This window comes from Numida meleagris, chromosome 14, assembly GCF_002078875.1.
Source record: "Numida meleagris isolate 19003 breed g44 Domestic line chromosome 14, NumMel1.0, whole genome shotgun sequence".
Taxonomy (NCBI): Eukaryota; Metazoa; Chordata; class Aves; order Galliformes; family Numididae; genus Numida; species Numida meleagris.
Genome location: NC_034422.1, coordinates 1541723 through 1556755, shown reverse-complemented (window position 1 = coordinate 1556755; position 15033 = coordinate 1541723). Strand labels below are relative to the sequence as shown.

Below are 15033 nucleotides of genomic sequence, written 5' to 3'. Positions count from 1 at the left end.
AGTATTTTAGTCATGGCTAAGCGTGCCTTTGCCTTGCAATGGTGTAGCAGGGTTTGGTTTGGATATTGCTGTATACCAGCTGAGGCTTTTTTCTAGGCACGGAGCTGGTTAACAAGATTAAGCCTAATGCATATCCTTACTCTTTTTGTGGCTGCTTTAAATTATTGTGACCCTTCCTTTCACACCTTCGTGTCGTAATCATGTAAGTTCTCTATCTTCTGTAGCATCCAAGTTCAATGTGAAAGCTCCAGGAAGAGCTTGCTTATTGAATACAGGTTATGATGAGTTCCTGGTAATCCGTAGAGGTTTCTTTTGAAGATAACAATGGAACTTGTTAGTATTACCACCAGAAGTATGAAATAACTGTGGAAGCACACATAGTGAGGATTGCCTTTTTTTTTTTTCCATTCAAAGAACCAGCTGCTTTCTTCATTTGATCGTATATGGCATCAGTTCACGCATACGGATACCACGAATGTAGATAATTGACACATACTAAAATCTTAATGTCAGAATAAGGAGCCTTGTTTCCTACATGTCTCATTATAAGATGTAAACTTATTTCTGTATAAAATGTTGGGTTATCTAACAGTGTCATTGACATACCTAGTCAGAAATAGGATCCTCATTAGATTAAGCAATTTGTTCAACCAATTTGTAGAAGCTACTGTCAATGCTTGAAGTAATGTAGAATATGTGGTATGGCATGTAAAGCAACATGTTTTGTTTTTGTTCTGGCAGGTAGAAAATCTGCAACAGGAAAATGGCAGCCTTAAAAAACAGGTTCAAAAAGTGAAGGAACAGTTCCTACAGCAGAAGGTAAGCAAAAGCAAACTAGTTCAGAGAATTAGAAACAAAGAATAGATTTTTACAGTCTCAAGTACTTCTGAGGGCTTTTGTGGGGAAACTAGAGTCCATTTTCTGTATCAAATACAAATAACTTTGTGACGTAATTATATGGTTTGTGCATATTGTAGTGTTGAATTTTTATCTGCAGTTAAGATAAAAGTAGATCCACCGATCAATTCGTGCTTTCACTGGACTTTGGGAAGTTGGCCAAATGGTCCATCATATAACATTTCTCTGCCTTGTTGAAATCAAGTTTGCTTTTGCAAAAGCACTCAGGAAAATCCTCAAGTATCACCATTTTCCTGCAACTTTGACAAATGGTAGCTACTTGGGGAGCTTTATTCTGAATAGTCATTTGATATGTTATTAGTTTTGCAAAAATATACATATTATGCACAGAGCGGCACCATTGATTTACTTTTTACCCTAATGGCAGCAGTTGTTGTAGCTTGTTTGGTTTAACTTTGAGAAGGCTGTTCAAACTGTCAGCTGCAAACAAACTCCTCATGTCAACAGTTTTTAATTGTGCACCTGGAATAGTTAATTTTTTACAATTAGTTTAGTTTTTAAAAAGCAACATTTAAGAAGTACTGTTCCATAAAGACTATGAAGAAGAGTACTGCTTCCCTTAGTTTTTAATGAACTGCTGATATTATTTTGATTATTTGATACCTGAGCTTGCATAAGTCTTTGAACTTGCATGAATATGTTACAGGGGATGATGTTGGTTTGTATTATTTGATATCCTCCCCCCAAAACTGGAATAACATCAGTAAATACTTCACAGTAAATTACAGCTTCACAGATCTAAGAGTTACAGGGATGATCTTTTCCTCTTGAACTCTTGTGAACAAGGTAATGGTGGAAGCTTATCGAAGAGATGCGAGTTCTAAGGACCAGCTGATTAGTGAACTGAAAGCTACGAAGAAGCGTCTAGACTCGGAAATGAAAGAGTTAAAACGAGAACTACTGCAAATTCAAGTAGAAAAACAGTCGCTCGAATCGGAACATTCAAAACTGCAGAAGGAAGTGTCTGAGGTTCACCAACAGATGGTGGAAATAGAAAATCATCTTCAGTCAGTGCAGAAAGAACGAGATGAAATGGAAACACGCCTACAGGTATGGGAGGTGTTAAGCTTGGACATTGAGAGAGTACTACATACAGGATATGTTGCTATTTCCATTAGTTCTGGCAGCAAACAGAGTGGCTACCTTCAAGTTAAGGTTCTTGATTACCTGCTTAATGCTGTATATGTTGCTGTGCTTATGCCTTCCACGATTCAGTAATTAATATCTCCTGTCTGTCAGTGGGGAGGAGCATGCTACAGGAGTGGCAGAGAAGTGGTGTGGAAGCAGTTTACCTGGCCCCAAAGTGAGTGCTGCCTGAGAGTGGAGACCAGAACAGATCTCTGCTTACCTGTTATGATGGCGGCCACAGAGGAATTAATTTAAAAAGAAATAAAAAGGAGTTGGAAAGGAGGCAGAGAACCTTGAGATAACTGGTTTTTTTTCCTACAGTTTTTATTTAGAGTTGGAAATAATTTTGAAACTTTATATCTGTTTCCTTGTAATCCAACATAGAGCAAACGTGAATTTTTTTTCTTCCCCCCCTGTCAAGTCTCTGCAGTTTGATAAGGAACAAATGGCATCTCTTGCTGAGGCAAATCAGACGTTAAAACTGCAAGTAGAACAAATGCAAGAAGAAGCAAAAAAGTAAGTCTGTTCTTGTAGTGCAGACAAAAGAAATATAACATTTGTTTTCATGAACACCCTTCTAGCAATCAGACCTTCCCTGTTCCTTGGTCTTATTTGGGAAATAACATCCACAGCAAAATGCTGACTGCATGCTAAGCAGGAGTTCCAGCTTCTCCTGATTCACTCACATTTTTAACCAAAGATATGTGCTACACAGCATAGATGATATGTTGACATATTGTAAAATGTTAACTGGAGTTAATCCTAGTTTTCCTTCAGTGACTTACAACCTCAACTGGCTAGAATGCTGGCTTTAATGAGAGTTTGGGTTTGGCTTTTTTACTGGTAATCATAGAAGAAAACTTTTCATAATACGTAACATAATCACCAAAGATCTCGGATTAGATGAGACATTAAATTAGATTCTTACTCTAAATTCAGTATATATTACATATTTCAGTAAGAAGATTCTGATAAAGACCTCTTAATTGCTCTAAGAAGTCTTAGTCGTTACCTCACAAGGAGCCAAAATCATCTCTTAGGAACCTGCCAGCTTTTTGTGACATGAGTGGCTTGGGGCAAGGGGAGAGAGGTGGGCAGTATTTGCCTTAACTACAGCAAGGCGTTTGGCACAGTCTCCTGTGGGATCCTTACAGTTCAGCTGGTAGCTATAAGTGGACTATATGTAGATTTTATTTAATTATTTATCTTTTCATTTGAGCCATGTTAAAAATTAATCCTTCAACTGTGTTTTCAGGCAGTTCTTGTCTTAACCTTGTTGATCTTTGCTTTCGCTCTAGGGCCATTACCGAGCAGAAACAGAAAATGAAGCGACTAGGGTCAGATCTGACAAGCGCTCAGAAAGAGATGAAAGCAAAGCATAAAGCCTATGAGAATGCAGTCAGCATTCTGAGTCGGCGGCTGCAGGAATCCCTCACTGCAAAGGAGTCTGCTGAAGCAGAGTTGAGCAGGCTGAAAGCACAGGTCACTGATGGTGGAAGCGACCAGATTGCTCAAGTATGCAGATGTCTTTAACGCTGTTAATACAAAGATAGCACTATTACATTATTAAATGTGTCAGAATATTATTTTACACTAAAGTGTAAGAAAATACTTGGAATGTAAAACTAGATAAGAGCCATGGTATCAATGTTCTAAATACTGTGAATTTCCTTAATTACATTTGAGAGAGATGCTTTGTTTTTCTTATATTTCGCTCATATTTTTCTGATTACTGAGTGCAACCCAAGAGGTTTTTTCGTTTTCTTTTTTTAAAGAAGGCTTAGCATCTGAAGATTTTCCAAAATAGTCAAGCTCTGAGCAGGACCTTTAAATTAAGCACTAGCAGCTTATTTAATATTTGATAGAGGAGTAAACTTTTTAACAAAACAATTGCCTCTGCAGGTGAATGATGCAATAATCTGGCTTTTCCCTTTGTCTTTAGGAAAGGATTCAAGCCCTGGAGACAGAGTTGCAAGCTGTTAGAAGCAGTAAGTTGATGCTGGAAAAAGAGTTGCAAGAAGTGATTTCACTTACCAGCCAGGAGCTTGAGGAATACAGAGAGAAAGTGCTGGAACTTGAGGATGAGGTGATTGTACTGTCACTTTCCCATCTGTCATGTAATTCAGGCGAAGTACTTAGAGGCAAAGAGAAACTTCAGTACCATAACTTTATTCCAACAGTGCGTAAAATCTGAACCTTATGTAGGAAATACTGTGTTGGTGACACTTGCCAATTGTGCTGCCCTATACTGGCTCTTCGTGGTTTTATGAATCATTTTAGCATAGAGGAAAAGAAGAGAGAAGGGTTGTTCCTTTATTAGATACCAGCTGTGTGTGGTCATGAGATTGTGATTGTGCATGAATCACTATCTTTTGGGAGTCATGGATGCTCAGTGAGTTTTCAATCACAGGGTGGTAATGATCAGTTGTAAAGTTGTCCAAAAAAAAATCGACTACTTTTTTTCTGCATCTGAGCAGTACTCAGAGATTCAGCTTTCCAGCAAGCATCCTACTCTTCCAAAAGTAAAAACAAAAAACAAACAAACAACAAAAAAAAAAGTATGGAACTGTACCTATTTTGAACTCTCTATTAAAAAAAAACAACAACCTGTGAAAGCAGAGAAACTTAATGACTTCATTTTTTTGAGGTAGTAATCTGGAACTGTTTATTTTGGATTTTTCTTTGACTGTAGCTTCAGGAATCTCGAGGGTTCAGGAGGAAGATAAAACGTTTAGAAGAGATTAACAAGAAGTTGGCCCTTGAACTGGAACATGAACGTGGAAAACTTACAGGCCTTAGTCAGTCTAATGCTGCTTTGCGGGAGCACAACAATGTTCTAGAAACAGCATTAGCAAAAAGAGAAGCAGATTTGGTACAACTGAATCTACAGGTAATTGACTTTTGGTATAATATCTTAAGAAAGGAACCGGCTGATATTTCCAATAACAAGATGTAGAGGTCTTCACTTGTATGATGTAACACTGGCGCATTTTCTTCAGCTCCAGATGTCCTGCGTGTTGCATAACAGCACTAACATATGAGACTCAACAACAGATGAGAAATGAGATTTGGCTCTAGGCAGAGCTGCTGGTGGGAGGCGGAATGAATCATGCTGAAAAATTTGCAGTAGTGGAAGTGTGACTTGTCTAAGATTGGATCGTGCAGACTGTGTCACATAAGGATTCACTGAGATTAATGTTGGTTTGTATGCCAGTAGTAATGTATTCCAGGGATAAAAGCAAATGGGAATACTGACCAAGAATTGCCTGTAACTTGCTACCTTTTGACCTGAACAGCAGAGAGAAGCTTTGCAGTTGCTGCTTTGGCTAGTGTTGATGTTTACCAGCTTTTCTGATCTTCCAGTGAGTCTGGACAAGATGTGCGTTTGTTTTTGCGATGTGATGCAGGTTCAGGCAGTCCTAAAGCGGAAAGAGGAAGAGGACCAGCAAATGCAACAACTTATTCAGGCTTTACAGGCTTCCTTGGAGAAAGAAAAGTCGAAAGTTAAAGACCTTAAGGAGCAGGTAACAAGTCATCTTTTCTTTTATTCGTTTAAAAGGTGATATAAATGTAAAGTATTTGAAAAGTGGCTTTACAGAAAATGTATGCTTTATAATATAGTGCTACCTATAGGATCTCTGTTGTGATGGACGATAGTTGAAAGATCAGTTGATTTCTTTTCTGTTATGCCCTGTTTGTTAACCGTGCTCATTGACTACCAAGAAAATTCCATTGTATCTTCTGGTGTGTAGAGCATACCCTGAAGTGAGGATACCCCATCAGAGAATTTGCAGTGAAAATGTGGTCTCACAGACAGGGTTCTTCGTTACGGAACGGTTAACTACCATGGGTGTTAATAAAGACGATGACACTAACAGTGTTTTTAGAACAAAAATAAGTACTAGCAGCAAATTAATACTGCTGCACAACTTTCTTGTTTTGTACTCCTTTAGCCTACATCCCTGTATGATTCTCCTGCTGTGACAGAACAAAGAAAAATTGCATTTTTTTTTTTCTTGCAGGTAGCAGCAGCCAAAGCAGATGCAGCGCACAACCGCCGTCATTACCGAGCTGCTGCCCTTGAGCTCAATGAGGTCAAGAAAGAGCTACATGCCAAAGAGCTGCTTGTCCAAGCCCTTCAGGCTGAAGTGGACAAACTGCAGTAAGTATGCTGTAGTGAGTGCCTAAGTTCTCAGAGTACGGGAAATCAAATAAGCCTTCTGAAAAACACGTATGTTCGTGAGCTTTGATCTCACTGCTCTGGAGTGGATTATGTTGAAATGCGCCCTAGCTGAGCTTGATCATAAAATGTGTGGTTGGATGCTGGGCACGTTTTTGCATGTCTCTGTCTCTTAGTGATTAAATTAGATTTGAAGTGGGCTGTGTATAGGTTTCACCATCCTCTTCTTTTTTTTACGCTTTTAATGTGGATTTTTACTATTTCTTGTTACTAGTAAAAGTTAACAAGTTATTATCTATTATCCCGTTGTTCCCCTCTCTTTACAGCTCTGAAGAATTACATAGAGGATGAATTTGAGTGTTGAATATATTCCACAATATATTCAAACTCAGTTTGTTTTGTTGTATAGAACATCTTTCCTTAAACTGTAAGAAATTACTGGACCTATGTGAGAATGGATATAAGGCTAACTCTATTCTTCCTAGAACGAAAGCAAAATTACTGACAGGTTTTCTGTTGTTGTTGTTCACTGCATAATCCATTGTTTGTAAGTGGAATGTTACCAGTGTTCACGGAATACAGATTTTTTGTGGTACTTAATGTAGTTATGCATCTGTCACTTGTGACTTAACTGTTGCTGTGACTATGTTGGCAAAGACTTCAAAGGCAAGAGGCAGGTGCCGTGCGCTGTCATGTCATTTATGATTACATAGCTAACACAGTGAAGTACTGGGGCAGAGTGAGTAACTGCTGTGTCTGTTTCTGTTAATCCTGCTGTGTAGGGTTGAGGATGAGAAGCATTCCCAGGAAGTATCACAGTTTCAGCAAGAGCTGGCAGAAGCTAGATCTCAGCTCCAACTTCTGCAGAAAAAGCTGGATGACAAGCTTAGTGAACAGCCTTTAGTAAGCCAGGAGGTAAAAATTGCACGTGTACTGTGTTTGTCCTTATTTATGTCGTGTGATGTGATTTCATCTGTCCTTCATTCAGCAGTTTTGAATAGTTTGGTTTAGGAGGTTTTCTTAGAGACAGGAAGGATTCATGAAATGCAGATAAGAATACTGTAGGTTTTGTGATTGATTGGATGTATACAGAGTGCTAAAGGTATTTCTTTCTGCTAGGTGGAAGACCTCAAGTGGGAAGTAGAACAAAAAGAAAGAGAAATTGAAACACTTAAGCAGCAGTTGGATATGAGTGAGCAGCGCAGCCATAAGGAACTGGAAGGGATGCAAGTTGTCCTGCAGGTATTTAATCTAGCTGGTGGAGATGCTGATGGAAACTGGTATTGGTGTAGAGGGATAGCTAAAGAAGTATTTTATAGTTTAAAAACATACTTTCACTGATGATTTGAATATATACATTTATAAAAAAAAAAAAAAAACATTGTGTTTTTCAGCCTTTTTTCTTAATTTCGCTGGGCTGTTAGCTTCTTATTTTATTAGACAATTAATGTAAGTTATTGACTTTTTATCTTATTTCTGGGTTTCTGCCAAGGTTAATTGGTTTCGTATAGCACTGCTATGTTTTGCTTCTTTTTCTAGTTTCTCCTGGAAACTGAAAAAGGTGGTGAAGGCACTAGTTGGCTGGAATTCTATACTTTTTTCATGTATTGCATTGATTTTCTTATTTTCCTAATTAGAATATCAAGACTGAATTGGAAATGGTGAGAGAAGATCTGTCGGTGACTCAGAAGGATAAGTTTATGCTGCAGGCTAAAGTGAGTGAACTGAAGAACAGCATGAAGTCACTGCTGCAGCAGAACCAGCAGCTGAAGATGGACCTGAAGCATGGCAAGATGAAGAAGGTATTTGAGTAGAAGGAATATGTAGTGGTGCCATTAGATTACTGTACTGGAAAATACTCTGCTGCAAGGAAACATGGTGGAAATTCTTAACTGAAATGCCTGCCCATGATACAGACTCACTGATGTTCTGATACTGAAATAAAAAATACAGCAACAGACGTTTTCAGGCAAAAGTAACTTGACTGATCTGGATTTCACATCTTTGTCCTTAAAAATCTTGGTGTTTAGCATATTATCTTACATTTCCATTTTAACTCATTATAACAAAGCAAAAAAGGAAGTGCTTAAATAATGATTGATGGGCAAATATTTAGTTAATATTTTCTTAATGCTAATTTTCTTCTCCATTCTGGTCCTGTCTAGTTTTTTATCCTTTCTCAGTTTCAAAAGCTTACTATTAATGGTTCTCTGATCTCTTGCTCTTTTCTTTTCTCAAGCAATGAGAGAGTTTCATATAGAACTTCTCTGTTTCATTCTTTTAGACATCAGTCTTTATACTTCATCCTGCAGGTCTCAGAATTTCCAGAAGGACTTCTTTGGTTATACATAACTGTTGTTGGTTTGGGTTTTTTTTTTTTCTTCCCTGAATTGTTCTCTTTAACTGTATGGAAAGAACATCATTAATTTTTCTTTTGAAAACTGAAGTAAATTGCATTAAATCCCTATTGTTTTTCTTCTTTCATAGGGTGATTTCTTGAGCAGTCCTATATGCTTTTTGTTTACTTATGAGTATGGCTAGAAGCTGGCTTTAGGTTAGGAACTTCTGCTTGTGACCCATGAGATTTAACTGTATCAGAAGCGTGTTTGTGTTATGTACCAGGAGCGTGAGACTTTGTTTGGTACAAGAGAAATGGATGAAAGGGCTTAATTTTATTTCTGACTGTTCTTTTTTCCCTTTAACCAGAGGAAAGGAGAGAATAATTCTTCAAATCCTGTGACTCCAGTCAAGATTCCGGATTGTCCGGTGCCTGCTGCCTTGCTGGAAGAACTGTTAAAACCATCGACAGCTGTGAGCAAGGAGCCTTTAAAAAATCTGAACAGCTGTCTCCGGCAATTGAAGTATGACCTGTTTTTAAAACTGCATTAAATATCTTTTAAATGTTTCCAGGAAAACAGCTGCCAACTAAGAGGAAAAAAAAACAAACCAAGATTTTGTGAAACGAATTATTTTCCCCTTATTGGGGCTGTATTTAGGACAGTAGGATGTTCTGTTATCTTAAGTGTTTGCTTATATGGTAGTGGAATAAGGAAAGAACAAGTAGACAAAACGTTCATTCTAACTTTCTCAGTGTTAGTGCACAAATAGATATACTGCAGAACAAACCAGAAACAGCTATTTTTAGTTGTTCTTGCTGGTGGAGAAACTGGTGTTTGTTTCTTCTCAGTATCAGCAGGGTTGCTTGTGATAGGAGCCCAAGCAATTTATTAATGAATCCCCACAGTGGAGTTTTATTCTGCCAAGAGTATGTTTTTGTGCCTTCCCTCCCAAGGACGTACGCAAAATTCTGAGGAGGAAAGCTACAACTTCAGAAATATGAGGATTTGGGGTTAATGTGAGAACTGAGCTACTAATACCACCTTGGCTGATGCTTTAGGGGAGTGAGCCTGCAGTATCTCTGCGGTGAAGCTCTATTACCAGGCTCGTCTCTTTACACACCTGGTGTCTGAATACAAGTCACAATGTGTTTACTTAATTTATTTTTCTTTGGTGCTTTCCTCACTTTCACCTCCCGTGTTGCCTTCAATGTCTGCAAGAGAACCGTGTTTATCAGGTTGCAGATGCTGAGTGCCTTTCCTGAGGAAACGGTGCTGCATCTTGCCTGGCAACAAGTATGTGCAGTAAAGGAGCTGCGGCATTGCTGTCACTTGCTGTTGGATTAAGCATATTGTATTTGTTTTTCTCTTAAATTAAGATAATTTCTAAGTTTTCTTTAGACTTCTTTCTGTTGTATACAGCTATGTCTTAGATAATGTTGAAGTAGGTATCAGAAATCAGAAAATTGTTATCTTACATTTAGTTGTTACCTTTCTGCTTGATAGTATTTGCTCTTTTTTTTGTTCCCAAAACTTTCCAAAGGCAAGAAATGGACAGTCTTCAGCGTCAGATGGAGGAACACACCATTACAGTGCATGAATCGATGTCTTCATGGACTCAGATTGAGGAGCAGCTGATGGACTTTACCTCCACTAGTCCTGCAGCTGCTTCAGACCGGCAGGAGAGTCCTGCTTTGGTTGAGAAGAAACAGAATTGCGATGTTAGCGACAAGGAAGCTTTGACACTATAACCTCCTCAGCAGTTGTCTTCTTCCTATTGCTTTAAGTGTGTAAACAAATCTTTATCAAAATTATTTATTTATTTCATTTTAAAAATGGTGTTCAGAATTTTGCTTTTGCCTGTAGAATTAAAGGGCACGGTTTTGAGAAACCGGCGTAACAGTAAGTAAGTGCAGAATGTGCTGTTCCAAGGGTTTGTTTGAAACCTTACTGTAATTAAACCTTACTGTAATAATTCTACCATACTAGGGACTGCCAAGTGAGAAATCTGGCTCATTTTTGGGTTTCATGAGAGGTTAAGTTGAAGGCTTACAATGAGCCCCAGAAGAGCATCTGCTTCCAGGTCTGCATTTGTTTAATCAGGGTAAATTTGTTAGCAGATGACGGTTAATTAAGCTTTATCTGTTTTTTGTTCTGTTTAGTTTTTTTTTCCTTTGGGCTGGAGGTCAGATCGTTGCTTTCTCTCCCCTGTACAGGGCTGGAAACAGAGAAGTCCTGCTCATGTTCAGCTGGAGGCAGTGGTTGAGAAATGGCTACTCCTACTAGAACATCCTCTTTCCCCATACCTATAATCTCTTTCTCTTTAAATTTGAGATTACAGGTGTCTGTATTTAAAAATAATTTAAAAAAAAAAAGCATTTGAAGCCCTTTCTAGTTACAAAGATGACAGAACTTTGGCACTTTTGCCTGGGATGTTTTCTGAAGCGTCACAGTTTCTCTCTTACAGTTGCAGGCCAGTAGGGAGCTTTGCTTCACTGCACAAACACTTCTTGCACCTTTTTAGTTCGACTTTTGAAGTAGACATCCTTGATTAAAGGTATGCTTGTAATATATATTTATATATATATAAAAGAAAAAAATCATAATTTTCTGACTGTTTTAATATGCCTATATACTGTAAGTCAAGGCTGACATGAGGTTGGTTCTTTTTTGTTGTTGTTGTTTGTTACGCTCATTGTTATCTTATTACATTTTAAGTTTGCTGGGTTTTGACATACTGTACAAATGGCTTAGGGAAGTTAGCCCCCAAAGCCAGAGCTTTTAGATATATAATTATTTTACTTTAAAAGACAGAACTATAATGCCTATAAGATTATTATTTCAGTTATCTTCTCCAGTACACTTCACCCTCTCCCCCTTGCATCCTCTATTATAAGGTGTCCACTGTGAGTGGAGGTGGTGGCACTATGGTACCATCTGTGCTGTTGTTATTAAAGCAGTCCTCCTGCAGTCCCGTGGGCTCAAAGTGCAGTGATAAGCCCTGCACTCAAAAACTGCTGCAGAGGTACTGCTTCATCCGACGTGCTGAGGCACAGATGTGATTTGGAAGACTGAGTGGCAACTCATGTGCCAGCATACTCTTGTCTTTGAAACAGACAGAAAACAGGTCAGTTGTATTCACTGTAGGCTGGTATAAAAAATGAATCTTAACAAGAAGACTAATTAGCTGAAGCTCCTCTTCAAGTAAGTTTTTCATAATTAGCTATAACACGGTGTTCAGAAAAGTTTCCTTGTTAGCTGTCTTGCTTGTTTATTTTTCTAAAGAGGCAGTTGCTTCTTTGAGGAGGCTTCTTTTGGATGGGTTTGGGTGTTTTGAGGGGAGATGATTGCAGTTTGCTTGAAATAAGTCAAAACCAAACAAGAGGTGGGGATTGGGTGGGGGGACCTGTGTTTATCCAGCTTTAGAGCTCGTAATTACCTCTTGAAGCTCAAGTCCAGTTAAACATTGTGTACTTAGTGTCTGTACTGAATGGCATTGTGCCCCTCACGCAGCTCCTGGATTTTAACTTGCATTTTATGGAGTCAGGGTCAAGATGCTAAAAGCCGAGGTTTTGAAGTAAGCAAAGGAAGAAATGCCTTAGTGTAATATTAGGTGCCCAACATAGAGAATTACTGACAAATCTAAAGAAAAGTCAAAGCTTTACTGTCTAGCTTAAACATATTAATGTCTGCAAACGACTGCAGTCTGCTTTGCAGAGTCAGTGGTACTGTTTATTTCGCTGCTGTCATGTTCTTGAAGTTGCCTGTGTATTAAGCTCTAAGAAGAAAAAAATAGGCAGTGTTGTTAAATAACAAAATCAAAACTCCATAGTGAATAGTATATTCACTACAAAAAGTTATCAAATGTTGAGGATTTTATATAAAATAACACTTGTGCAGGGTTAATGTTGGTGTTCATTTTGGTAAATATGTTGCCTACAGGTAATCCGTTATGTTTTAATCTCTGAAGTTTGCCAACAGTTGTATAGATAAAGCTTTTGTCTCAGAGTCTTTTTGGTCTCAGAGAAGCCAGAATTGTAAGAAACCTTCATAGGTCTTAGGAAGGCCTGCTCTGCTTTTTGTCCCGGTACTGCATTCTGGTTTTGGTGCAGCGCTCCTTATGAAGGCAGCAGAGCTGATGCAGTCAAGTAGTCTCGGATGCTTATTTTTCCTTTTAAAGATGAAGGAGCTGTTGCGAAATTCTGAGATTAGATTTCTGCATTGATCGACCTGTCTCTCTCTGAAAGTTCCTGGGCCCTACTTATTTTATTTTCACCGTGTGGTTTTCTCTAAACACAAGCACCATGCCATTTGTTTCATTGCAGATCAGACAAATAAGGTCTGTGGGTCTAAATGTGGTGTGGTAGTAAGCGCTGTAGTTAGAGAAGACAGAAGGAAGCCTTCTAGAAGGAGCACTCAGCATGTGACAAAAGCAAGGCCTTTTCTTTCAAGCTGATCAGCCATGTATCTTAATTTTCCAGATAAATAGTTGCTGCTTTATGAAAAGGCCTCGCCCTGAGGCTGAACACGCTCTCTCTGCAGAGGCTGAGGTCTCTTGCTGTCTAGACAGAAAACAAAGTAGTTATCTGAATGGGAAGTGGGTCCCCTCTGCATGTCTGAGAACTGCCAAATATATCAGAAGAGTATCAGTGCCTCATTAATACTGATGAGCTTTTAGAAATTGGAGAATAATATTTCAAAGATTTTTTTTCTTCCCCTTCTGAAGTGTTTCAGGGGAATGTATTTTCCTTTGTCTGTTTTTCAGCAGTTGCTACCCGCTGAACAAGGCTTGTTGATAAGGCAGAAATGTTGCTGTAAAGTAAGAATGTTTCCCAGATGTTGAAAGTTGTTAAAGGCTGTACCCTTGGTTTCCAAATGCTGCTGGGTTTTTGGAGGCTCTGGAAAAATTGTGCATTAAAACGACGACAAAAAAAACCTGCAGTGGAAGAAGTGTTAGTTACTGTCTGTGACGTTGCTGAACACTGCGTAATGTTCCGTTCAATCGTCTTCCAGATCTCTTGGAAATACTCGTGCACTGTAGAGGGGTCGGCTGAGCCCCACATCCACTCATGCAATAGAGGATCTGATCCCACGCTGTTCATTCAGGCAATATCCTAGCTGAAATCTATGGCATCGTCACAGGTGTAAAGAGCAGAGTATTACCCAGAATGAAAGTTTGAGTGCTAGTATTCTCGTGGATCACCTTTACCTCCTTAGGGGAGTGAAACGCAGTGGCACGAGTGTCCCGATGCTGGTTGGGACAACATCAAAGGGGCACTGGGGACAAACAGTATCAGTACAACATTAACTCGGGGCTGATGAGTTCGCTGCTGGTGGTGCACAACTTGTCATCTGTGGTCTGTTAACTCTGCCAGGGACATGTGAGCACTTCGCATGTGACCTGCCGTGACCAGAGCCTCTAAATACTTTCATATGAAAGTAATTACAGTCCAAATTACTGATGCTCGTTAGCCGTCAGTCTGATCGCACTGTTCTGCTACTGCTGCGTAACGCTTTGTGCTGAGAGTCGAGCAGCCTAATTTCCAATAGCAGTGCACAGATCCCTAGAGGAGATAAAGGCGTTCTGAATATTGTAGAAGAAACGTTATGTTTTATACATGACGTTGGGTAACTTAATGTCTGCGTAGGCTGGATGTGTAAAGATGGAGTGAATCGTTTTGTGTTCTGAGGGGATAACCCAGGGGACGGAGGAGTTACACTATGTACCGCTCGCGTTTATGATCGCACAAAGCATGTTGATTATAAAATAATGTGCATAGGAATTCCTTTAAAAGTTTTGTGCAATAAACTATTTTTGGTAAAGGGCTCCATGCTGGTTTTATTCATAAGGGGAAACCGATGTCTTTTTTGACAGTCTTTGTTTAAAATTCAGAACGTGCCGCATAGCCAATTTTCTAAAAGATTTTTTGAAAGGCTACATTACTGTCTTCGTTCTCGTGTTGATTTTTTCCCCCATTGATTTTTGATACAGCTGCAGGCGGAGAGAAGCGCGGCCAGCGCAGCCACTGAGCGCCGAGCAGCCGAAGCGCGAGGGGCCGAGCCCGGCCGGGACAGGGTGCGGCGCGGAGCTCCGCCAGCAGGGGGCGCCGGCGGCTCCGTCAGGGCTGCCTGCAGAAGCGGCGTTTTTCACTGAGAAATCCCTCCCGCGCAGCTCTCCCCGCGGCGAGCTCCGAGCAGTCTCCGCAGGTCCCTGCGCCCGGCGCCTCCCGCGGGGCCCCGCCACCCTTCAGGTGCCGCGCTTTCGTTTTACGCGGGACTTCCCCCCAGCGGGCGGGCTGCGGGGCAGCGGGAGCGCTGAAGGCCGCAGGGATCGGCCCCGGAGGAGCGGAGGCCGGGGCGCGGCGCTGCGTCCAGAAGGAAGCGCGGAGGTAAGCGGCGGGGCCGCGAGACGGGCAGCACGGCGCGGAGCGCTGCGGCCGCACCGCCTCACGCGCGGCGGCGGGAAGCGAG

General features: G+C 40.1%; 2 protein-coding genes across 4 annotated transcripts in view; both read left to right on the top strand.

Moving 5' to 3' along the window:
* GOLGA3 (golgin A3) overlaps positions 1-14385 on the top strand; it is a 28595-nt gene extending 14210 nt beyond the window's left edge. For all 3 annotated transcript variants that reach the window (XM_021412896.1, XM_021412895.1, XM_021412894.1), the window contains 13 exons: positions 742-819; positions 1705-1968; positions 2468-2562; positions 3345-3561; positions 3989-4132; positions 4739-4936; positions 5454-5570; positions 6069-6208; positions 7009-7141; positions 7346-7468; positions 7864-8028; positions 8933-9087; positions 10106-14385. In XM_021412896.1, coding sequence (XP_021268571.1) covers positions 742-819; positions 1705-1968; positions 2468-2562; positions 3345-3561; positions 3989-4132; positions 4739-4936; positions 5454-5570; positions 6069-6208; positions 7009-7141; positions 7346-7468; positions 7864-8028; positions 8933-9087; positions 10106-10313 — 2037 coding nt within the window. In that variant the 3' untranslated portion in view covers positions 10314-14385. The remainder of the gene's footprint in view (positions 1-741; positions 820-1704; positions 1969-2467; positions 2563-3344; positions 3562-3988; positions 4133-4738; positions 4937-5453; positions 5571-6068; positions 6209-7008; positions 7142-7345; positions 7469-7863; positions 8029-8932; positions 9088-10105) is intronic.
* Positions 14490-15033, top strand: part of ANKLE2 (ankyrin repeat and LEM domain containing 2) — a 19100-nt gene continuing 18556 nt past the window's right edge. Inside the window, exon 1 of the mRNA XM_021412897.1 lies at positions 14490-14951. The gene's annotated coding sequence lies outside the window, so the exon portion shown is untranslated. The remainder of the gene's footprint in view (positions 14952-15033) is intronic.